The sequence below is a fragment of the Thunnus maccoyii genome, chromosome 13 (genome assembly GCF_910596095.1).
Source record: "Thunnus maccoyii chromosome 13, fThuMac1.1, whole genome shotgun sequence".
Taxonomy (NCBI): domain Eukaryota; kingdom Metazoa; phylum Chordata; class Actinopteri; order Scombriformes; family Scombridae; genus Thunnus; species Thunnus maccoyii.
Window position 1 is genome coordinate 30,597,357 of NC_056545.1, and position 25,540 is coordinate 30,622,896.

The following is a 25,540-nucleotide window of genomic DNA, read 5'->3' on the forward strand; positions in this document are numbered from 1 at the left end:
TGTATGTGGAAGTATTTGCATTAATACGCAAGGAAACGCAAAGGGGTTTTCATTGTTGGTAAATTCAAGTAATTCAAAAGTAGTCTAACGAGTTACTTTTAAGAGTAGGTAACGCTGCAACGTAACGAATTACTTTTCAATGGCAATAATGTTGTAATATAACGAGTTACTTTAAAAAGTAGCGTTATCCAACACTGCTAAAATGATAATGCTCATATTGAGTTTACCAGTCCTGGTAGGCTGCATCACTCTCTTACAGTCAATTTGATTAAAAAAAAAAAAAAGCAACCATGTTTTCATCTCTAATGAATTATTCAAGAAACAATGAGAATTATGTGCTCTGTGAAAGAGTTGCCTCCACTTATCCAAGCCCCACCTATACATTGTGTAAAGCCCTAGAACTTTCTCCAGCTATGTCCGACTCTGATCTCTTTTATTCTAAGAGATTTTTTTTTTTAAACAGTTGTCAAGTTTTAGCCAATCAGAGGAGCTTTAAGGGCACGCGCAGACTGATCCAGAATGTGCTGGAAGCTCACTGCTGTTCTGCAAGCTGATTGGCTCATATGTCGTTGACAGGCTTGTACAGAAACAGTGCGGCCGGCATCTTCTGCCTGTATGTAATTGTTGGAGGAGAGAGTCAGCCTGCAGCAGCCCCATAGGTCACAGCATCATCACCAGGTAGGACAAGGATATCTCTCACACGGCTTATGCATTGTTGCCAGTTAACCCTTCTATGTGCCAAATACCCTATCACTGACAACACGTTTTCTGTTCTATGGGTGGTATGTGGTACCAAATAATAAATTAATGGTGACACTAGTAATGTTTTTATTTCTATCATATCACTACAGTATTCATTTGGTCTATATTTCTTGGTATTTCTTATGTAGACTATATGTTTATCTTCATACTCTTATCACAGAAAATACTGAATTAAAAAGTAGATCTTTTGTAGATATTCACAGCTGCAGTGATGTTACTTTTGAGAATACTTGGCTCAGGGTGTCAGTCTTACCAAAGCATGTAACTTTGCGCATATATGTCTGTCAGTCACAGGCGGTGGGGGGAGGGAGGTGTGAGTGCCTGTCTCACCCAGATGGTCCTGAGATCAGCAGCTTGAATAGCACTTTTCAGCCTGATGCTGCAGAACGTGGTGTGGTGCTGGATCCTGCAGGCTGCGCAATCCTGCACTGCACAACAAACACATTTTATTCAAAGTATTAAGCGAACAAATGTAGAATATGTAATGCAGGGAGACTGAATGATCTATGTGACTTAAGACTTTTACAAATGGACTTTTTAAACAGTTGCCTAGACCCACTCTATACTTTTTCTGTTCAGACTATAGAGTGTTTGTACAGCTTAACTTGGCTGCTGTCCACTGACATCTGATCTGTGGCAGTGTGTTAATCCTGTGACAGTCTACACCTGAAAGATGACACGAGCCATCACAATTGGATGTCAAGAAAATTCAGGCAGATGTTGTGCTCTCTAAAATAATAAAGTATAAAGTTTTAAACAATGACATTCCTACAATAATAATTCTGTTCAAACTGAAATTTATTTGAATTGATTTTTTTAGAAGGAGAGGATATCTCATTAAAAATTTGACATATTGTAAGATATGATTAAACCTAAAACTAGTTGATTAACATATGCAGACTTTACAGGCCTGTTTATTTTGGTGTCATTGCCCCCTGCTGGAATAACATTAACTATTAATTGTTTTACTTTTACAGAATAGTTTTACTTTCTCAGAGAAATCATGTCCAAAGGGGCAGCAGTTGGTATCGATCTTGGGACCACCTACTCCTGTGTTGGTGTGTTCCAGCATGGCAAAGTTGAAATTATTGCCAACGACCAGGGCAACAGGACCACACCCAGCTATGTGGCCTTCACAGATTCTGAGAGGCTGATCGGAGATGCAGCCAAGAACCAGGTTGCCATGAACCCCACCAACACAGTCTTTGGTAAGGTTACAGCAAAGTGAAGTGATATGTGTCATGAAATATTAATTTATCCACATGGTCTTGTGCAGTGTGCAGTGTTGTGCTGTCACTGCTAGAACACTGGCAGTGACAGCACAACACTGCAATATGATGGGAAAATGAACTTGGATCTGAACAAGCAGCAGATACAAATATTTTTTTTATTCTTTCCTGGGGATTGCAGATGCTAAACGTTTGATTGGCAGACGATTTGAAGACACAGTAGTTCAGTCTGATATGAAGCACTGGCCATTCAATGTAATCAGTGATAGTGGACGCCCCAAAGTGGAGGTCGAATACAAAGGCGAAACCAAAACCTTCTACCCAGAGGAGATCTCCTCCATGGTGCTGACGAAGATGAAGGAGATTGCTGAAGCCTACCTCGGGAAGGTAAGTTCACATAATATAACTGCATTATATACAATACAATGTACTTAAAACTCCTCTTTTCATGTTTTTTAGTCTGTGTCGAATGCCGTTATCACTGTACCTGCATACTTCAATGACTCGCAACGTCAAGCAACCAAGGATGCTGGAACTATCTCTGGTCTAAATGTGTTGAGAATCATTAATGAGCCCACTGCAGCAGCTATTGCTTATGGCTTGGACAAGAAGGTAAGATTTAAGTCAGTTGTGGTTGTATCATGTTTTAAATCCACCAGTAAAACTGTGCTCAAACTTTTCTTGTTTCCAGGTTGGGTCTGAGAGGAACGTACTCATCTTTGATCTTGGTGGTGGCACCTTCGATGTGTCCATTTTGACCATTGAGGATGGTATCTTTGAGGTCAAGTCAACTGCTGGTGATACTCATCTTGGTGGGGAAGACTTCGACAACCGCATGGTCAACCACTTCATCGCAGAGTTCAAGCGCAAGTACAAGAAGGACATCAGTGACAACAAGAGAGCTGTCCGTCGTCTCCGTACTGCCTGTGAGAGGGCAAAGCGTACCCTGTCTTCCAGCACCCAGGCCAGCATTGAAATCGACTCTCTGTATGAGGGAGTTGACTTCTACACCTCCATCACCAGGGCTCGCTTTGAGGAGCTCAACGCTGACCTCTTCCGTGGCACCCTGGACCCTGTGGAGAAGTCACTCCGTGATGCCAAGATGGACAAAGGGCAGATCCATGACATCGTCTTGGTTGGTGGCTCCACCCGTATCCCAAAGATCCAGAAGCTGCTGCAGGATTTCTTCAATGGCAAGGAGCTTAACAAGAGCATCAACCCCGATGAAGCTGTTGCCTATGGAGCTGGTAGGTGTCTAGCTTCTCAACCAAGCATATCCACCTACTAGATATAATTTTTGACTGAGAATGTTTTTTTGTCCAATGGCTAAAATGAAAAATGTGCACTGCCTGTCCCATTCAAAGTCTAACACTCAAAGTCACACTTCCAGTACCAGTCAGAAGTTTGGACACACCTTCCTATTCACTTGAATGAGAAAGTGTGTCCAGACTTTTGACTAGTATTGTATTTACAGCTGTGCAGGCTGCCATTCTGTGCGGTGACAAGTCTGAGAATGTCCAGGACTTGCTGCTTCTGGATGTCACCCCTCTGTCACTGGGTATTGAGACAGCTGGAGGTGTCATGACTGTTCTGATCAAGCGTAACACCACCATTCCTACCAAGCAGACCCAGACCTTCACCACCTACTCTGACAACCAGCCTGGTGTGCTTATCCAGGTGAGGACACTAGAGGATATGATTCAATTTTTGTGCAATATACTGTTCTAGCAGAGGTCACGTCATTATCCAGTTCATTTCTGGGATGTTTGAGTAGCTGAAGTGACATTGCATACTTAATACCCCACAGGTTTATGAAGGTGAGCGTGCCATGACGAAGGACAACAACCTTCTGGGCAAGTTTGAGCTGACAGGCATCCCTCCTGCTCCTCGTGGTGTTCCCCAGATCGAGGTGACGTTTGATATTGATGCCAATGGAATCCTCAATGTCTCTGCAGTGGATAAGAGCACTGGCAAGGAGAACAAGATCACCATTACCAATGACAAGGGTACAAAAACGAATAAAAACACTGCTCAACTCAAATACAGCAATAGTGTTATTCAAACACTGGATGATTAAATGCTTATCTTGTCTGTTTTATGATAGGTCGTCTCAGCAAGGAGGATATTGAACGCATGGTTCAGGAAGCTGAGAAGTACAAGGCAGAGGATGACGTCCAGCGTGACAAGGTGTCTGCTAAGAACGGCCTGGAGTCTTATGCTTTCAACATGAAGTCCACAGTGGAGGATGAGAAGCTTGCTGGCAAAATCAGTGACGACGACAAGCAGAAGATTCTGGACAAGTGCAATGAGGTTATCAGCTGGCTTGACAAGAACCAGGTAAGAATTGATGTTGACCTATGAAAGCAATTCATTTATGGAAAACAACATGATTAACATGTTTTTCCTCTCCACTTTCCTGTTATTATACATATTAATGGTCCATAAATTAATACGTTTTTGTGAAAGAAAAGATTTTGTTGATTTGTTGCCACATATACACAATATTTGCTTTAAAACTTAACTTAATTTCTTCAATCAAGGATCAATCAAGGGTTAACTCTGCTATTCTGAAGTTGTGAGTGGATAATTTAGTAGGACGTAAGCAGACAGATTGTATCTGGCTGTCTGTGACTTGAGATCTGATCACAGTACAAGTAAGACCACATCCAGAGATGATCCAGCAGATGTGATCACATTCAGACTGCAATGCCAAGGTGTGTGTTATCACACTACACATAAATACCTTTCCTTATTTACATTAGATACAGATTGATTTGTAACTCCAAATATGAGTGGGTCCGGGACTAACAACATAGATATTTCATTCATGTCATCACAGAATGGTGATGTCATGCTGAGAAGTACACTAGTGTTTCGTCAGGCTGTATTATCCTCACCAGTGTTGCAACACTAACAGAGTTCAAAATGAATTTATTTAACATTTAAACTGTCAAGTAATTCCTACAGAATATGAAAAAACATGATTTCATTTCCTTGTACTAGACTGCAGAGAAGGATGAATATGAGCATCAGCAACAGGAGCTGGAGAAGGTGTGCAACCCCATCATCACCAAGCTGTACCAGAGTGCTGGTGGTATGCCAGGTGGGATGCCTGGTGGGATGCCAGGCAGCTTCCCCGGAGCTGGTGGAGCTCCTACCGGCGGAGGATCCTCCGGACCAACCATTGAGGAAGTTGATTAATCACTTTGTCTGTGTCCCCTTCATATCCCTGAATAATAACCCAGCATGAACATTCCCAGAGACCTAACATTTAATAGAAACACTGTCTGTGCATTTTAAGTCACTTTTGAACCCAGAATAATAAATGATGCCTAAGCCATGTATCTTGTATCTTGCTTATTGCTTGCTTGTATAACACACATATTTGTCAGGTGGATTTGAATTCACTGTGAACCTCTTTGCACCAGTAAGGAACATTTTGAGGAGATAAATGTTGTGAATTTGGATCTAGAAATGGGAATATTTTTACTTTAGTATAAATGAGCCCTCCTGCAATGAAAATGAAGTTTAAATTTTGCTGCAGTATCACATGACTTTGAGGTTTTTAGCAACAACATATTAGCAAATAACCTATTAATAAATAAATTACATAATTAACCATAACATTACCATTACTGCATCTCTGTCTATAGCCAGTGTATCTCCTAATAACTTAAATGTATTTCTTCTTTTCTATGATATAATTTGAAATTGAGGTAAATATCTTGATAAATTAGTAGATATGTGGATGAGTTTTCTTCACTGCAGAGGTCAGCAAAGAGGAATTTTGCTGCAACAAAGGTGAAAAGTGTTTTCCAGCATTGAGTTTCCCATCAACTCTGAGGGCTGTGCTCTCTGAGCTGTGAAGTGTGAATATTTCTTGTGTTTTCCTTTCAGTATCACACTATTATCATTTATACAGTACCCACTGAAAAGCTCTTACTCTTAGCATTTTCATCTCCTTGTCTAGAGATTTTGGTTCATCTCAAAATTTAAAAAGGTAAAACAAAGTTAAAAGATGCATGAATATGTAGAAAATAACAGCATTGAGACCATCAAACCCAAATCATCATCCTCAGACAGAGAGGAGCTAAAGAATAATTGTTCCAAGAAAATAAAATGTTCACTAATTTCATTGGAGAGCAATCCAACATCCAGACAGAATCAATGGCTTGTTTGGATTGACATTCCAAGTCATGTTTGACCTTACATTTCAATGAGGTAAAATAAAAATAAATACCCTCTATCAACTACAGAATAATTATCCACCAATTAGATGAAATGTGGTGGAAATATATTTTCAAAACTAGTTCTAACAACCTCCAAAGGGCTCCTAACATCTGCTGTAGCAGTAAAACTGAATTTTAACTACCATTATGGACCTAAATATTGAGCTAAACATTAATTCCTAACACATTATGAAAGAAGGAACTGTGATAGTAAACCTTCCTGAAGCACATTAACTGAACCTTAGGTATAAAGTGCGAGAATAAGAATATTTCTTATTCAAATGCTAAACAGCACCACTCCAAATCCCAGACAGGCTGCAGGCCGTTATGCGCCTCTGTGCCATTAGTGCTCTGACAAAGACCCACTGCAAAGTCCCCGGATGTCAACAACAGAAATACAGACTGAATGTATTCGCCCTGTGCCAAAAGGCAACAGCACATTTATTGAAACATGACATAAACAATACACAAATTTTGCACGTTTTGTAGCAGCACTGCGAAAATAAAACACCCCCTCCCCTCCCTTCAGAATTGGTCCATATTAAGAACTGCTTTTTCCCATAGCCTTCATCATCCCGAGCCTTCAGAAAGCGCCTCCATTTTCCAGAGCCAAGAACACAACACTGGCGACGGAGCAGTCTATGAATAGTCCCGATGAGAAGCGAGTGTATGTTTTCATTGTAGAAACAGCAACACCAAACACGGTCCCCTATTTGTTTATCCAAAAACGAATACTGATATGAAAAAGTGGCTGGCTCTGAGGTAAGCCTCTTGTCCCGGCTGTTTCCGGGCCTGCAGTCTTTTTACTTGCTCTTGGCCGGTTTCTCCGTCTTCTTGGGGAGGAGGACAGCCTGGATGTTGGGCAGCACTCCTCCCTGCGCGATGGTTACACCTCCCAACAGCTTGTTCAGCTCCTCGTCGTTGCGCACAGCCAGCTGGAGGTGCCGGGGGATGATCCTGGTCTTCTTGTTGTCTCTGGCCGCGTTGCCTGCCAGCTCCAGGATCTCAGCGGTCAGATACTCCAGCACGGCCGCCAGATACACCGGGGCCCCGGCGCCGACGCGCTCCGCATAGTTGCCCTTGCGCAGTAGCCTGTGGACTCGACCCACCGGGAACTGGAGTCCGGCCCGGGAGGAGCGGGACTTGGCCTTAGCTCGGGCTTTGCCTCCGGTTTTCCCTCTGCCAGACATGATCGTTAAAAAATTGTTTGTGATCGAGAGGGAACGGTGCAGACACGGTGGACGTACGAGCTTGGACCTTTACGTAATGTATGTATGCGTGAAGGAATATAAACCACACAGGCTTCTCCGATTGGTCGGGTGAAACTGAAACGCACGAGCCAATGGCGCAGCGCGTCCTCCGGTAATGACTGTCCTCTGGGGAAGGATGCTCCAATCGCAGAGAAGGAATGGCACACTCTCATTTACACAGCCACGTTATAAGTACGGGACTGGTGATGGGGCGGTATCCTGAGCTGTGTGTCTTGTTGCTCTCCTCCTGACGTTTGCACGAAAGCGAAAATGCCTGATCCTGCGAAATCAGCCCCTGCGCCTAAGAAGGGCTCCAAAAAGGCCGTGACCAAAACCCAGAAGAAAGGAGACAAAAAGCGTCGCAAGACCAGGAAAGAGAGCTACGCCATTTATGTGTACAAGGTGCTGAAGCAGGTGCACCCAGACACGGGGATCTCCTCCAAGGCCATGGGCATCATGAACTCGTTTGTCAACGACATCTTCGAGCGCATCGCAGGAGAAGCGTCGCGCCTGGCGCACTACAACAAACGCTCCACCATCACCTCCAGGGAGATCCAGACCGCTGTCCGCCTTCTGCTGCCTGGCGAGCTGGCCAAGCACGCCGTGTCCGAGGGCACCAAGGCCGTCACCAAGTACACCAGCTCCAAATAGAGGCGGACAGAGGCTCGACACAGGGGAACAACAGTCACCAAATCACCACCAAGCCGATTCTTAAACCCCCTCCACTGTGTCGGCTGTTTGTGTTTTTGCACCATTGCCGGTTTTCGAGGAGAATGAATGCCAATTTAACCCAGGACTTATGTTGAATGTCTCGAGATTCATTGGAACTGTAGCCTGCCATTTTGTTTTAACTCAGTGTTTCGTTATTTCTCAGCTGTGTGACGTTTTTAAAAAAAAATAATTTAATAAATTCAGAACGAATGTAAGTCGGTGTTCTTAAACTGTGGACGTGTGCTTTGCTTTGCACCATTTTTAATACAGATTTGTATACATGCACCTTAAAAATATCAACAAAAGAACCTATTGTATGTAATGGCACAGTCGAAGCCAACATTGTGAGATTAAAGCTGTGACTTACTATCAGTGAGTAGTTTGTTTTTACCTGTGGTCTGATGATGGATCATTTTTTCATCAATTAGTGACAGTAGGTGGAAAACATGTTTGGAAGAACTGGAATAGGGCGACACCAAACGGTAGTTGGAGAGTCCAGTTGATGGTTAGAGTGCAGGCGTTCACTCCGCTAGTGCAGAGCTAGTACTCTGCCAATTAAACTCAAATCCCAGCAGTCGATCTGGTGTGGACTCAGATAGCCTCAACAGGCTCCTGTTGAATGGGAGCTGAAGGTTCTGCTATTTTCTTCAAATATCTTTCAAACTAAACACTAGGAATAAAAGTGACAATTAACTGAATGAGTTGTGGAGTTTAATGCCTGTTCCAACATACTGACCTTTACTGGGTTACACATACAAATCTAAATGTAAAAACTGTATGTAAAAATGTAATTTGAATATTATTACTGTTCAATGCATTTTATTTTATAACTTGATCATATGTTTTGTTCTTAAAATCTAAATACGTAAAGTTACTATAGCTGTCACATAAATAAAGCAGAGGGAAAAGTGATATGTATTAAATATATATATTATAAAATACGTTAGCTTAATACTTTACAATAATGTACACAAAAATGTGTATAGTTACTAAGGAACAAGTGAGGAACGAATCAGGAACGACCTGGTAATTGATGAATCATTAATGAGTACTTCCCTAATAATTCCTAATGGATAACTATATAGTAGAAGATGAGTTACTAGAGAACAGACTGGGAGATCCTATATTAATGAATCATTAGGTCATGATATGTTTATGAATATCTGTGAATCATCATACTGACCACTTTCTTCATGGGTCGTTCCTGATTAACTCTGAACCAGCTGCTGAGCAGCACAAAACCAGTAACTACTCATTCATTACTAATTAATTAAACATTATTTACTGTTTTGTGTGCACCCCAAGTTAAGTGGTACATCATACTGAGTAGTTATTTAATGTCAGGGAGTAAGTTAATCTTCAAAAAGATATTCCCTCATTTGGTGTTTTGATGCTGGTGGTGGAGAACGCTGTGTAACACATCAGTCCAAATCTCCCATAGATGTTCAATTGGGTTGAGATCTGGTGACTGCAAAGGCCATAGCATATGATTCACCCCTGTATACCCCTGCTGATGAACCTCCTGTCATCACTGCTGTCCAGGAGTGTTTTATCATCAGCCAGGATGAACCAGCAGAGCAGCCAGCACATCGCCTAAAACCAGATTCTGCTGCTGTCTCACCTCCTCCATCATCTCTGACCAGTCCAGGCCAAAATGAGGATGAAGGGTGGATATTGTTAATGTTTCTGTTCAGTATAGTACATTCTCTGTTGTACTGCAATCAGATTCACTTATTGTGAGCTAAGGCAACATAAGATGAAGACATCATCAAACAGGAGGTAGGAGTTGGATTCATTGAATTTTATAGAACAGCATGGTCTTTATAAAGGTGGAAGTTGTAATTTATGCCAATGAGAAGTCCAAAAAAATCATATACTGGATACTTGGGGTGAATAGTGATATTTGAGCGATCTAAAAATCCAATGATGATATAACACTTTTGATAAGTATCCATTCAATTTCATCAGGAAATTTGACAAAGATGTGGACTCAGCTGGACATTTTTGCTCACAATCTGAAAATGAGCAAAGTGAAAACATTTTTTAGGAATTTTATGGTTTTACATCGCAACATCTTTTACATTGTACATGCAATGTGCTCATTGAATCAGGGTGACACTGATCATTATTCAGTTCATGTTGGGTTGAAAAAGCACTGATGTTATGTTGGTCATGGTCATCATGTTCATTCACACACCATGAGTCACTGACTAACATAGTACAAGTTAATGTGCTGTAATTCCTGCAGATCTCATGACTCCTGACAGCTACAGTGTGCTGCTTTGTGACCAAACCACAGGCTAGGAGGGGAGGAAACATTAGACTACTTCAAAAAGATTTTTGATATATGTGAAAAAAAATTCTAAACAGCGTCTTGAGTATACAGAATTTCAGCATTATTTCTTGTCAATTGTATCATTTTTAAGATTCTGACCTCTTTGACCTCCTAAATTGAATCCAGATGTTATTAAAGGATGTTCATAACCTTTATCTCTAATTGTATCCAGATATGACAGAGTTTTAATCTTCGGTGATTTTAATATCCATGTTTTCTGTCCCACTTCTTCTCCTCTGGCCAACGTTTTTATTAATTTGACTTTTAACTTTGCGCAGTAAGTCAGTGGGAACACTCTTGATCTGGTGCCTTTCATTAAGCATAACAACTTGCTCTCTGGAATTTACAGACTACATCACAGGGACACAAACAGTAGGTAATGGTGGTAAGGGGAGATAATGGTGATGTAATCATGAAGTAGAGGGGCTACCTAGTAACTACTACTGGTATGATGTATGATTAATTGAAGGTGCATAGAAATACTAATGTTTAAGTAATGAGTAATTAATGAGTAGTGTGAATAGGTACTGTTTTGTGTCACTCAGTGTCTGGATCAGAGTTAATCAGGAAGGACATGAAGAAAGTGGGGAGTATGACCGATTTACGGATAATTATGAACTAATTATTACCATTACATGACCTGATTTACTAATATAGTATCTCCCAGTCTGTTCTATAGTAACTAATCAGGTTTTTCTTCAATTAGGAATTATTAGTGAAGGATTTATGAACTGTATTGTAAAGTGTTACCTATAATATTTCCCTCTGATAAAATAAAAGAATTAAATAGTATTCAAGTACAGTCCCTTATAAAAAAAAAAAATACTAGAGTAAATTCATTTAGTTACATTCCACCACTGCACATCAGATATTTTGACACGTCACAGCAGGAAAAGCACAGGTGTGGAATTAATAAGCATGCTGGCTCACTGGTTGACTGGGACACTTGAACAGAACAGAAGCACCCTTAATGTCAATGGTCTCTGTGCTTTTCCTACTTTAACAAGTCAAAATGTCTGCCATGACAAAAGTCTAATTGTCTCAGTGAGAAATCAAAGTACTGGCTAAGTAGCTGTGTAGCAATAACAAAGCTACTTTTGTTATAATCTTGTGTGTAATAAAGAACTGTGATACTTTTAAGATTCAGTGATTGACTGGTGAGGAGGTCTGTCAATGTATAGACTTATACAAAAATAATGCTTCTAAATCATCACGTATGACACATTAGAAGTGTGTGGTGGTATATGTATCTGCAGAGACCCTGCCTTCTGCCTGTATTTGCTTAGTTTCTTATTATTTTGCTGTGTTCGGGACGCTTATGGGTGTCAACCTTTGGGCAGTGGGTGTGTAGCCCCCAGCCAATAACAGCATGCATGGTGTGAGGTTGGGACTCGTAGCGTAGCAACCAGGTTACATCACTGTCTCCTTCTCTCTCCTCTGCTCCACTCTGCTCTCTGTCTCTGTGTCATGGATGTATGTGTGATATATGTGTGTCTGTTTGACCGAGGGCAGGGCTGAGCTACACACACGCAGAGCAGAGAGGCCACAGCGAACAGGATGAAGCTCTGAATTCATAACGAATCTGGCAACGCGGCACCTTCCCGCAGAGTTGTGCAGAGCTGTGGGTGTGTTTATTTGTGCTTTAGAACGTAACCTCTATGAAACAATCAGGAAATAATGTTTATTTATCTGACTCACAGCTTTGTTCTCAACAGCACTGCTTGCTCTCTTCATTCACTCTCTAGCTCGCTCAACCGCTGCTCTCTCAGCTCGCTCTGGTGTCATTGAGCCGAGGAGGAGGGGCCAACTTTGAATGGTGTATTTACAAACAACAACCCACAACTCCTGCATAATATGACTTTAAGTTTTGTATGTATACAAATTATGAATATCATTGAACTCACAACACAACACCAAGAAGTTCTAAAACATCAAGCATGAAAAAGAAGGATCTGCAGACGTTAGTCCAAGGTCCAGATACACAGGAAGCTCCATAAATACAACATATCATAAAAAAAGAGGATAAATCAATACAGAAACCAGGAAATCCACTGATATTAGGCACACAGAAGAGTGAAATTACTCCATAAAAGAACAAAGGCACGGAGGCAGTTTGACTTTAAAACCATCATCAGGTAATAAATACCAGGTGTGCCAGCTGATTGCTCAGTTCCATCAATTAGGTTAATGATGTCACAAACTAAGCTGTCAGTAACAACACGTTACAGCACACTTGAAACTAATGACACTGCAAACCAAACAATAATTGCCCATATGACATAGCCATTGCTATACTGAATGTGTCATTGTCAAAGGGGTGGACACAAAAACAGGAACACCTTAACAATGATGCAATTCAGTTAAGTAGCCAATAAATCCAAAATCATAAGCAGATTCTATTTTTTGTTTTGTTTTTTACATGGTGTCAACACTGAGGTCATGTCCTCTGTAGTTTTTATGGGAATCTGTGGGTTTTAGCAACTTGGTTTACATTCTACAGTTAAAAACTTTTTTAGGCTGTATTTAAATTCAGCAGTTAGGCCAACACAATAAATAAATAACAGATTCTGTATTTCTTATTCAAAATGTAATTCCTGTGTAGGCCAGGCTTCGAAATAGTGTTCAGGCTATTAAACTAGAATTTAGAAAATGGTAATGCTTTATTTACAGGTCCAACAAAGTTCTGAGACCATTATTTCATTTAGAGCTTAGTTAGTTATAAGTAGTTATTCATTTCCAAAGGAAATTTGCACACAACTAATTGAATAAATGAAAAATCCATATAATTGAAAATTTTAGAGATGAGGCTTGATGGGGGACTTGGACTCATGAGCTCAGTACTTTAAACCCAATGCTGTAGCCACATCAGACCCTGTGGTATGATCTGAGGTTCACAGACAGTGATGGGATTTTATTCCAAGTATTGTTAATAGAGCAGGTCATGTGATTAAGGACATGGGTGGCATATATTGGTAGCGAATATTCAACAAAAGCAGAGCAGAATCTTTGTGATACCATGCAGGTCTTGTTACTGTAGTGTACAATGAAATGAGCAGCTTCAATCAGGAATTAACTGAATATTAAGGTTGTTGTGCCCTCAGGTGATGGAAAAAGACACCAAAAAGAAAGGATGTTGGGTGAGGAATATAACTTTAACTTCTTCCATCCATACAGTCAATGAAAAACACATACTGAAGCAGGTTCAGTATGCTGAAGAAATCTGCTGTGAGCTCTTTTCTACATTACAATACTGTCACTTTTCAAAAATGGATAAAATGTTGCAACACAAAAACCTGGATTGTTTCACAGTAAAAACCACATATATTGAGGGTGATATTAGATATGAATACAGCAGCTGCTCCAGTTTTGAATGAGCCAAACATGATTCATGAGTGAGGAATTTCACGTGACATAGAAACATCCATACCTCACCATGATTTCCTCCCCTTAAGCTTTAGCGGCCAGGATTAAGAAAAAGTAGATCTAAGAGGTTACCTGTGGCTAATAACCCACTCAGATACACTTATGGTGGCTGAATGGGAAAAAGGGCAGACAGGACACCTACTTAATGCTAAGCTCCATGTAAGCTCATCTTCAGTCTATTGTGGTCTCAGGGTTCCTGGAGGGGATCTGGGGGGGAGTCATGGTTCAGGTGACAGTTGTAGGAGGTTTTGTTTGGCAGGGTGTGCCTCATTCTCCAAGTCAGACATAGTGCGCCGGAGACCCAATTTCTTGACAAAGAGTGTTAGCCCTCGGCAGAAGTGGGGGGATGTAACAAAAACATCACTTCAGTGGAGCAGAATTCATAATGCAGCCTTTTACATACTCTTGCGTAAATATGGCTGAAACAATGCAGCAGGTATTTATATTTTAGTTATGTAACGTCTTCAGGAGAGGTTGGCTTGTAGGTTATGTTTTGGGGTTTTTGTTCTGCTTTGTATGTTGTACATGATGATATTTTATTGCCTTTCAGCAATTCAGTTCGGGAAAAAATCTACAAATAATGCTCTTCTTTCTGTTTTATTGATCAATGTAAAGTAATAATCATTCCAAAAGAAGAAATAAAAGAAGAGCAATTTAAAAATTATGATTCTGTGTAAACTCAACTGTTTTTCTTGATGTTGAATCCATCTGTAGAGATGTGATTGAGTGCACATCAGAACACTTACTTTAAAAAAAAAACAAAAAAAAAGATGTCAGTTGAGGTCATTGCTAAAATGACAAGTTAAATTTATAGCTACTTGACATAATGTTCCACCACACTAAGGATGCTCCATATAAGTTCACCTATTGTTCCGTGTCTGTCAGATGATCCGGTTGCAGGCTTTAAAGCAGACCTTACCTTTCCCTTTCTTCTCAGTGGGCTTCCTGTGAACCCTATTTAGCTGGAAAGGAGGTCAGTATAAATGGCTGAGTCGTCATGAAGGTAAGAGCAAAGGCAGAAAAGACACACTGAGGGAGAGAGGTGGCACAACACTCTGTGGCCATCTACACAAGGTAAAAACTTTTCTAAACTTGTGGCTCAAAGAGATATTTCACAGTGTGCGAGATTTTTTTTTTTTTTATTGTTTACAAGATAAAATGATTGTTTTGTTTTGTTTGCCAGCTCTAACTGTAATTGGAATTTGATGGATTACACAGCCATGTCACTAAAGTCTGCCCTGCTGCCGACTACTACCACTACATTCCGGTTTTATTTCCTTCTTAAATTTCTCATCTTAGAGCAAGGCTTCTAACCAGAAATGAACCTACAAAGAATATTGATTTCACTGAAGACCAGGATGTCCTTCAGTTTGGTTTAGTGTCTCACTTTCAGAGCAATGAATGGATTAGTCCTAGTCTGTACAGTATGCTACACTTCATGATGGTACAGACTGAGAGAAAATCATCGCTAATTATAATCTACAGCTGAGGAATGTGAGTGCGCTTTAGAAATTGGAAGCTCCAGGCTTTTGAGACATTTGGGTAATTTTAAATCACTTGTGAGAGTCATTCAGGTATAATTGCAGCTGCTATATTTACTCATCAGACTGAGCCTCTCCTCAGTATCCTGTGTCTGAGGACTGGATTTAGGATATATGCAAATGTTCACAATTTAATGTTAATGTATAAATTTCCTGCACATCAGTTTGACTTGCTCATGTTTGTAATCAATTTTTACAATTCTGACATTATCAATAATGGAGCTTGAGGTCAAATTTCTTCGTCTTTTTGTGCTCTTTAACATGATATTGTGTGCCGTAGAGAAGAGATCATATGCCTTTCTGCATTTCTTTTTTTCCACCAGCAGTTTGAGGACAATGTGGCTGGCCCTTCTTACGCATCAACTTGCCTTGCTCCTTCTCGCCCAAGCTCAGAATGCCTGCATTGGACAGTCCACATTCAGAAGTCCAGGTCAGTGAAACCAGCTGTGCTCACACTTGCATCCTTTTCATCTGCCTACTGACTCCTAATATGAGGATTCAGCTGTCGGGGGAAATGTTATTGTTTTTCGTATGAAATTCTGTCTTTCATTTGCACCCTGTCCAATGCATCTCAGCACGAAAACACTGTCCAGAGAAACTAACTCAGACTGTTGAAACTTAATTTTAGTTTCCGATAAATTTTGAAGTACATTTTTGCACAGAATGAGGACTGTGGATTTTGTCCTCCATCACTTACATTGGGAGCACATTAGGAAGAGATCTTTGAAGGGCCAGTATGAACAGGAGGAATGATTAAAGGAAGCAAAACTGCCAGGTTCACTGGTTTCTCTTGCTGTATTTGCTTTATGTAAAGCACTTTGTAACACTGGTTTTATTGGTTTCTGCATTTTGATTTTATTCCTGTATATTTGTTCCTATTGTTTGTAAAACATTTTGTAACATTGTTATCATTAATTATTATAATTATAAAACCTGTTTAAATGTTCGTATGGGCACTTGACTATTGTTTTAAGACTTCATCATGAGCCTTTCCTTTAAAAATGTTTTGACAAGTTTGATATCATGACATAATTAGCTGAATACAAATATAAGTGCCTAATATTCAAGTACATATTCACATCTAAAGTACACATGAAATGACTTTTAAAAAATAACAGTACAAATGTCATTAATGAGGAACTCCGCCTCCATGTCTGTTAAGTTGGGGAACTCACATCTGACAGATTATAAAACAGAATGGTCCAGCTGAAGCAGCAGAGGCCAAGATATCCTGACTTGTAGTAACTAGTGTGAGTCAAGCTGCAAAAATGCCGGATCCAACATTTCCTGCAATGCAACGTGATAGTCTTTCACTCGACTCTTCCTGCCTCTTTAATGGCCACTTGTTTTTTTAAACCCCACATCTCCAGTTTGTAACACAGACTTTCTATTAAGTCTCAAGGAAAAACTGAGATATGTGTCTAATTTCTAATCTCATGGAAAATAAACTGAATATGTTTCAAATCTGTGCCCCTTTAACAAGTCAGAACCAGAGCAATCTGCTCCTCAGCAACAAATGAAGTCATGCTCAGAATCCTAATTCTTGTCTCATCCTGGCTTTGCAGCAAACTCAGACATTGAAGTCCTCTGTGGTTCTCAGAGGGTGGAACTGCAGATCCTCCTGTGTCCCATTTATTTCAATGGATACAACGAGTCACTGCTGTCTCTCAACTCACAGCACTCCAAACACCAATGTAAAGGGACTCCTGACTGGACAGCAAACCCGCCTGTTGTCAAATTCAACTTCTCCATCACAGAGGAGGCCATCACTGCCTGCTCCAGCAAGATGACAGTAAGTTATTGAAGCCTGACACCCACAGTAGATGTCACTCACACGAGGGGTTCACCTGAAATCAGAGTCAAATTTCTCCTAATGGAATCTATTGATCTTTACTTAACACACTTAACCTCTTTATTTGAAGATGCAATTGATCTGTTTTTCCTCAAAGGTCACTCAGGAGGTGGGAACTGGACTGTTTGCAGACTTCTCCAACGTCCAGTACATCAACATCTCAGGCATGATCTGCTCAGAGGACCCCAGCACAGGAGCCATCACCTATCACCAAGAGGTGATGTACAGGTTCTCCTGCAACTACCCACTGCAGTACCTCATCAACAATACTGAGATGAGCGTGTAAGTGGCCCTTACAGTTAAAAAGTGCACACAAGAAGTACATTTAAAATTTCAGTTGCTGTTGTCAGCAAATGCAAGGCAAAAAAATTCAACTTTTCTACTCGTTGTTTGCTAATGTTATGCTTCTACACTGTGCTCTCACAATGCTAGTCAAAGATTATTTATGTTTTGGTGCTGTGGTTGTCATTAGTAAAAACAGATTTTTTCCCCATCTGTCTTTTTTCCCATATTACTTCCAATTACACAAAAGGCAAGAGTTAGAGAGTTTGTGCATAAGTCTTCTTTGATGCTGCTCTAAATCTGCCAGATTTTCCTGCCAAAACATTCTGTCAAATAGAGGGTGATGTTATTTACCTTTCCAGTTTTAGAATAAATAGAGTTTGAACAATGGTAACCACTGTGGTTATATCACTATCTTTTCAATAATCCCCTTGAATTCATACCTCTCAACAGGTGCCAAGAGCAGGATGCGTCTCATGGTTAAAGTAGCCAGTAAATTCATTGGTGACATACTGTCTGTTGTTATTTCAAAGGCTTGATTCATTTTAGAGTCCTCTTCATGCTCTCTACGGCAAGTTTAAACTTTTCAACTCTGGATGGAGATTCAGGTTACCAAAGGCCAAGTCCGATCCCATCAAACTGTTAAATGCTCAGGATGAGTCAGCTGACAATCAGTTTTTCATGTAAAGCTGAAGGGTAACTATGGAGATATTGATTTAACCATTAATGATGATGTGTTGGATGTACTAGGTTTTATGGTATGCTGTCACTTGATTTTTTAAGCTGGTATGGTGGGTTTTAGCATATGTTTAATTTCTTTTTAATTACATGTTTTTATGTGTTTTATTATGTTTTATGTACAAGTCTGTGTGTGTTCTGTGTTTCACCTGACTGCAAGACAAATGTCACCTTGAGGACAATAAAGTTGAAGAGGAACAGGAACTTTATGGGAGTCCTATTACACTGGACAATCTGTTTGCAAATCACTGATGACAGCTTGAATTCTAAATTTCAAAAATGAATTAAACTAATCATAATATGATGATGAAACAAAGCTTTGTGACAAATTAAATCAACAGAAATAGATTTGAAATGTAATCAGCTTTGGATAGTGTGGGTTACATCATGCTTCTGATTTGATTTCTCATATTGAAACATGTTTGTGTGAAGCACTTTGAGCAGTTAACTGTAGATGAATGAACCTCAGCTTGACTATATGTAAGAAAGGATCAAGTTACCATATTTGGTTATGCTTCATGGTGCAGTCATTGTCCTCAGATGTATCTAGTTTCAGCAGGGTTTGAATCTCACCTTGGTGTGTTGTTCCCTCATGTATCAAATGAATGATGACCTGGTTGTTGACGATTTGGGTTTTTCCCGTAATGATCTCCAGCTGCTGCTGATTTTTTTTCCCCAACAGGTCTGGGGTCAATCTGGCAGTCAGAGATAATAACGGCAGTTTCATAAGTACACTGAGCATGCACCTCTACTCGGTAAGAAGAGAACGCTGATTTTGTGTTGATTGTCAAGAAAAAGACTTGTCAATGACAGGAAAGGAAGTACACAGCACAAGATCAGCGGTATTTAGGATCAAACTGGCACCATCTCACCTCTCAGATGTTTTAACATATTTCTTTGAATCAGGTACAGCATTTTCAAAGACAAATAAAACTGTTGCCATTTCAGCTCAGAACCACATTTAGTTTGTTTAACATTAGCAGGAGAAGGATATGACCATCCAAGTCTTATTTCCATTGCGGTCCTTGATGTAAAGAAGAGAGTAAAGATGAAGGAGTCAGTGACTATGTGACATCATACTACTTTACCAACAAACCACCACAAAAGTACTCATATCACCATCTATAAGATACCTCTGGTTATTATCATGTGTAAAGGTCACTTACATTATTTCATCTAAAGGAACAGCTACCCACTGGTACTGAACCACAGCAAGTACAAGTCAGCAACACTGGCTCTAGTCTGTTGGACATGAGTTAACTTGACCCTGCAAAGGTAGTCTGAGACACTTTCAGTTAATCCACATGAAGTAATGAATGTATGACGATGAAACATTGTCATCTGGACTGCATGACACAAAGACAAACAAGTTGTAATACTTGATACCTAATGACTATTTCTGTCAAAATGGCATCTTTAGAGGATTTTGTTCAGAATACATTTTGCAGTTTAGAAGACTTAGCACTAATTTTCATTATCTTTAAGCCTAGGATAAGCTATTTTGGTCTAAACAAACGAAAAACTTTTCATTGTATCTCAACTACATTCAGTGTTTTGGTCGTAACTAAATTCTGAAAAGGTCTGAAGGCTACAGTCCTTGAATGTTGACTTGCCGGATTCAAACTTGGACCTTTACTACAATGCATGTTATATTCTATCTCCTATGTCTCTTTTGAAACTGACTAATGATGACCCTGATATTATACAGAAATGCTTGGTTCTGCTGATAACAATTTTAGCATGACCCCTCCTGTAGCCCTCCCTTGTCTGCACATATCCTGCTGGCCTCTGATGTACAGTACACATACAGGTGCAGTGTGTCATCTTTAAGCAACATCTTCTCCTCTCTTCTGTTATTTTGCCTCAAGGATCATGGATACTCCTCCATGCTGCAGATTCCTCCAGGAGGCCTGGAGCTAAAGACCAGGATCTTTGTGGAAGTGAAGGCGTCTAATCTCACCAACAGGTACTTCACACTTATAACAACTGAGGTTGAAGTATATTGCTTGTATAATCTTAATTTATTTTACATATTAAATGTCTTTTATCCCTGCTTGAATATTACAGTATTTGAAAGTATTTTGAGTTGATCCTAAATATTTATATATGTAATATGTAATGTATGTAATGTACAAGTAAGTTTTCCTAAACTCTACCTGTGCAAATATCTAACATGGAAAATCCTTCAGTCCCAACAAATCAAATCTCACCTGAAAACGGGAAAATAGGATTGGCTCTCTGATGCCAAAACTCCTCTTTGCAGATTCAATGTGGTCCTGGACCGATGTTACGCTACAACCTCGCCTTTCCACGCCAACACAACATTTCATGATCTCTTTGTTGGGTGAGTTATCAGCTTACAGACATGAAAAGTGAGACAACTTCCATACCTCTATAATCTACAAAGATTTTTGACACACAGAATAATGTTTAGAAATAAAGATCTTCCAGGCGTGATTGGTCCAGAGCTGTATTCTGCATCCATCAACACTTGATATTTTGGTCCTCTTCTTAGTTTTCTCATCGTAAATGTACAGATGAAGTTCCCCAGAGTAAATTAGATTATTCATAAAAACCTTTAAAAGTCACATTATTAATCTGTGAACCAGGCCTATTCTGAATCAAAGGGTATCCTGTCTGTTGATCAGAATCTCTGAATTAGTGTTTGACTGAAATCTGGTCAAAACTTCTGAAGAAAATGGGGAAAAAATATCATCTGTTCTCTTCAAGGTGTAACCGGGATGGCCAGACAGTAATGGGAATCAACGGAGAGCAGCAGGAAGCTCGCTTCTCCTTTGAAGCTTTCCGCTTTGTCCACCACATGGATTCAACTCTCTCCACCTACTATGTACACTGTGCCACCAGGCTCTGTGTGAAGTCCTACTGCCCCAGCCTCATTCAGGTCAGACTCCACCTCCAGGTGCAACACCACACATTACAAATGCGGCTCTTTTGCCAGAAAAGAACTCTGATAGTGAACGATTCTGTAAAACCCTGTTCAATGACAACATTTTAAAAATTCTCACTAACTACAAAATCTGGGCATGGCAGCTACAGCATGGTCAAAGTTAGGGAGAGATTGTGATCATGGCAATAAACAATAGTGAAGGTATGGTTAGGGTTTGGCAACTAAAACACTCCCCGCATGTAGGGCACACTACCTCCTTCCATGCAGTAGTGTTGAACATTGGCATTAGCTGTAAATGTGAGGTGTGGAATCATCCAATGTGGACATAATTCTTAGGGATGCTCTGTTGCACAAACAACATCATGCTATGGATGTAGATATAAAGTTTTGATGTACAGTAGTTGGTGTATTTTCATGGAAAGTGGCAATCAGAAGTGTTCTTCATCTCTAGAACTATCTCTCAAATACTCTATCACACCATAACAGTTTAGGTTACTGTATTTCTGCTTGAAAACTGCCCTAACCAAAATGACAATCATCTGATTCACCTGCAGAACTGCACCGCCGACAGTAAAACAAGGAGGCGCCGCAGTGTCAAAGACGACCAGGACACCACAGTGAGTGACATGGCCACTGTCACCTCAGGTCCCATCACTATCCGGCTACACAACGGTGAGAAAATCAGCATTCAGAGATGCTCAAGCGTTCAGTGGTGGCACAGCATTAGAATAACATAGGCACAGTTTCACATTTACTAAATCATACCTGTCACATATCAGTCAGGCATGAGATTTCTGGAGCTTTCTTTTGGTCAAGAATGAACCAAGGGTCTCTCTTGTTCTCTCGCAGGGTATCTGGTGGCATCTGGAGGTAAGCATATAATAATGACAACATGAGTTCATTTCTTGTTTTCCTGTATTTTTATCAAGCAAAACAGATGACAAGAACATTGGACAATAACGCCAGCTGATTTCTCTGATCATATACTGTAGACACAAGTAGATCATGTAGAAAGACGAGTTACTGAGGTTTCCAGGGAATACATGTAGTAGTAGTGAATTTGTCCAAAATGAAGGGCCAGATAAAAAGTCCTCGCCTGGTAAAGAGAAACTGGGACCCTTTCCTGCAGCCTGTCCTGTGAAGGGAAGTAACAGGTGAGAACCTTGTGGGCCAGCTTTCATGCAAGAGGACTGAGAAGATCATCATTCTTAGTGGGCTTGGTAAGGTTAAGCTTTTTCAGCTTTTAGGCTTGTGATTTAGTGGATAGGATTTCCTGGTGCTTTCAATTATTCGAGAATGTCCGGTTTGTTGTCCAGGATTGCATCACTGCTTTCTGCCACTGATGTGTTCAGGCTGGCTTTGTTTGGTTATTGTTCTTGTCCCAAAGGGAAGGTACACTGGAGCCCAAGGTCAAAAGATGGATTTGTATAGCGGCTACACAAATACAGGCTTTTGAGGTAGAGAGGATCTTAAGCACAAAGGCCAAACTCCCAATTTAGCAGTGAATCATTCTGTCATTCTTAACACAACTAAATGTTGTCCAAACACATCTTACTGAAAAATTGTTAATACCTGTTCTGAATGGCCACACTCAAACCCTGCTGTTATGGAAAGGAGTGACGTAGCACACTTGCAGACATGTTGGATTGATGTGAAACCATCAATGTGACATGCACGCTGACTTTACACAGTGATTGGCCAGGGTTTTCACCCCACCTTTGAGGGTGTCCATTCTGAACAGCTGTAAACATTTTGCCTTAAGATGTTGTGGTAATTCTGGGACTTTAAACCAAATGAGTCACTACTCAGACACAGGAATTTTGACTAACTTTGACGAACTTTATTGACTACTGGGGAGGTGATGAAGGGGGGTTTAAAGAACTGAAATTTCTGCTGAACCTGAGTATAGTCTTAGGGGTGATGCTTCCCTGCAGGCATATAGAAAGGAGAGGTGTGAGGGGCAGCAACAAATCCACTCCCTCCTGTTTTTTCAGCACCACAGTATCCTCAAAACTAGCAGTCACTTACCACTTGCAACCCAGAACACACTACCCGGCCTTCTCCCTGTCTGTTCAGTACTGGCCCTTTGTAAGGGAGACAATCACCCCTGGCTGGCTAATTAGTAACCATCCTCAGGTGTGCTCCCTCCAAGACCTCAGGTGCTGACAATGGTAAATCCCAGCTAGCGCCAATGAGTAGATGGGAGCTGACCAAGGATTCGCTTGTGTGGGCTAGATGACTCACTACATGTTCAGAAAATATATCTGTGGCGTTTAATTAGGTTCAAAACCCATGCACATAAAAACCAGGCACATGTACGTGATACGAGCACACAGAACAGTAGCCACGAGTGGAAAAGCATCCTTGCAAGAGAACATTTCTGCTCTGCATGCACAAATGTAGTCCCATGAGCACAGGGCTGTGATGAGCCCAAGCTCGTCCCTCCCTATGTGCTCACAACTGTTCAACACTCGCTCGCTCATCAAGTCGACTTTTGAGACATTGACAGTCCGCTCCTTTGATTGGTCACATTGAATACTGACCATGACCTTTGATTGGTTGTTTGGTTTGATCACTGAAACATAAATAATGATATTTAGCAGCTGATTCTCCATTTTTTACCACTTACACTTATGAAAAAGTGTTAGACATCATAGCAAAAGCCTTAACATTGTTTAAACCCGCTTTCAGATTTGTGAAACCTTCAATTTGCTTTTGAAAACAGAAAAAAGAGCAATTTCACTGATATTTTTCCATCCGGACCACATTAGACCAGGTCTAAATCAAAAACCACTATACTTAGACCTGTCAAACCTGGACTAGATTACCAAGGAGACTCCAGAGAATCATTAAAACATCATTTCAGATTTGCGAAACCTTTATTCTATTTGTGAAAACACAAAAAAAGGGTGATTTCACTAACCTTGCTGCTAGAAATTCACAGCATGATTACATGTCTCTCCATTTCTTTGGTTATGGCCATGTAAAGCCCTCATGCATTTGGTGATCTGACAGTGGGACAGCTCTAAGCCCTCGCGGAGCTGGATAGGGTGCTGTCGCTCAGCCTTGCAGCCAATTTTTCCCAGTGGCCACTTGTGGTATTGCAGAAGAAAAATCCACCTGCGGCCCAAAAGGCATTTTCCCATAGACCACCATTGTTGAGATGGTGCTGAGATGTCTATAAAACTGTTGACAGGACACCTCACACTGCAAACAAGGTCAATTATGACTCTTTCTATTATGAATTTTTGATCCATGGAGATTTTATATTTGTAAAATTTTTCTCGAGCTGAGAAAAGCAATTTAAAAATCTGTAACGTCATCAGCTTCATTTAAAGCCTAGGGGCCAAGTTTTTGGGTTTTTTTGGGAGCAATAGCATCACGTGATGTTGTAATTACACGCTTTGGCTGCTATGTCAAATTGGCTTCAAACTGCAAAGCCCAGCGCTGTTCCTGAGGTCTTGATGTTGAGCAGTCGAGATCCAGAGATCCAGTTGGCTTGACAGTTAAAAACATAGGTGTTGTACATAAATATTTCCATTCTACTCATCAAAAATTATAAATTCTAATAATAAATAAATAAATAATAAATTCTAGTTTACATGATCTAATAATTAATGTTCTTTTTCTTTCCAGGTGCTCAGCAGACTAACATGAACAGTACTGTGCTGGCTGTTTCAGTCGTGGCAGCCGTTGTCGGAGCTCTCTGCTTTTCTCTGGTGGCTTTCATTGTTTACATGCGCAACTCCAATATCAGTTCCAACAAGACAAGTCTGTACACACAAGAGTGACAGAAGGTCAAGACAGCTTGCAAAGGATTCTGTCCTGTTTCATTCACTCATAGTCTGGTTTATGATACCATGGAAGCATTGTGATAAATGAAAGAGAGCATTCATTTTTGCAGTTGTTATATATAATTCAGGTTCCTTGAAGCAAACATAAGAGAGGGAGACAAATATACCAGCAAGTTGTATCTTCAAATCTTTGGTTTCCAATAAAGCTTTCATTTAGCCTGGAGGAAGAACAGAAGTAATATATTTAGTGTTGTGGGCACGCTCCAGTGGTCAGTCAGACGGAAACAACAGCACTGTATAATTTAACCCTTGCACACTGCTCCAGGCATTTGGATTCATTTTTATAATCTAATATTGGGTATTGGAATTAAGGGCTGTGATTATTTGTATTGTTAGAGCAGATAGGTAGGTATTGTATCTCACATCCAGTTTTTTATATACTTTTATATCTATTAAAAGTTCAAAAAAAAAAAAAAGTTTTTGCTT

The 25,540-nt window shown here is 40.3% G+C and overlaps 4 protein-coding genes and 1 long non-coding RNA gene across 5 annotated transcripts; 3 read left to right on the forward strand and 2 right to left on the reverse strand.

Moving 5' to 3' along the window:
- Window positions 1-814: 814 nt before the first annotated feature.
- On the reverse strand, window positions 815-9,141 carry LOC121910656. The gene is made up of 2 exons (XR_006099699.1): window positions 8,573-9,141; window positions 815-1,190 (listed from the first exon to the last, which is right to left on the reverse strand). It is a non-coding gene; the product is annotated as an uncharacterized LOC121910656 (long non-coding RNA).
- On the forward strand, window positions 1,751-5,207 carry LOC121910655 (heat shock cognate 71 kDa protein-like). Its single transcript, XM_042431935.1, has 8 exons — window positions 1,751-1,970; window positions 2,173-2,378; window positions 2,451-2,603; window positions 2,683-3,238; window positions 3,466-3,668; window positions 3,799-3,997; window positions 4,096-4,328; window positions 4,995-5,207. Exons 1-8 carry the CDS (start codon window positions 1,766-1,768, stop codon window positions 5,190-5,192), a joined length of 1,953 nt encoding a protein of 650 aa, XP_042287869.1. The 5' UTR covers window positions 1,751-1,765; the 3' UTR covers window positions 5,193-5,207.
- On the reverse strand, window positions 6,628-7,494 carry LOC121910653 (histone H2A). The gene has a single exon (XM_042431933.1). The coding sequence runs from the start codon at window positions 7,408-7,410 to the stop codon at window positions 7,024-7,026; it is 387 nt and encodes a 128-aa protein (XP_042287867.1). The 5' UTR covers window positions 7,411-7,494; the 3' UTR covers window positions 6,628-7,023.
- On the forward strand, window positions 7,684-8,571 carry LOC121910654 (histone H2B 3). Its single transcript, XM_042431934.1, has one exon. The coding sequence runs from the start codon at window positions 7,741-7,743 to the stop codon at window positions 8,119-8,121; it is 381 nt and encodes a 126-aa protein (XP_042287868.1). The 5' UTR covers window positions 7,684-7,740; the 3' UTR covers window positions 8,122-8,571.
- Window positions 9,142-14,354: 5,213 nt separating the features above from the next.
- Window positions 14,355-25,464, forward strand: si:ch73-261i21.5 (zona pellucida-like domain-containing protein 1). Its single transcript, XM_042431857.1, has 12 exons — window positions 14,355-14,375; window positions 14,825-14,886; window positions 15,804-15,910; window positions 17,046-17,272; window positions 17,430-17,614; window positions 19,035-19,107; window positions 20,221-20,318; window positions 20,616-20,696; window positions 21,083-21,254; window positions 21,815-21,932; window positions 22,110-22,130; window positions 24,897-25,464. The coding sequence occupies exons 1-12, from the start codon at window positions 14,355-14,357 to the stop codon at window positions 25,049-25,051; spliced, it is 1,320 nt and encodes a 439-aa protein (XP_042287791.1). The 3' UTR covers window positions 25,052-25,464.
- The last annotated feature ends 76 nt before the right edge of the window (window positions 25,465-25,540 follow it).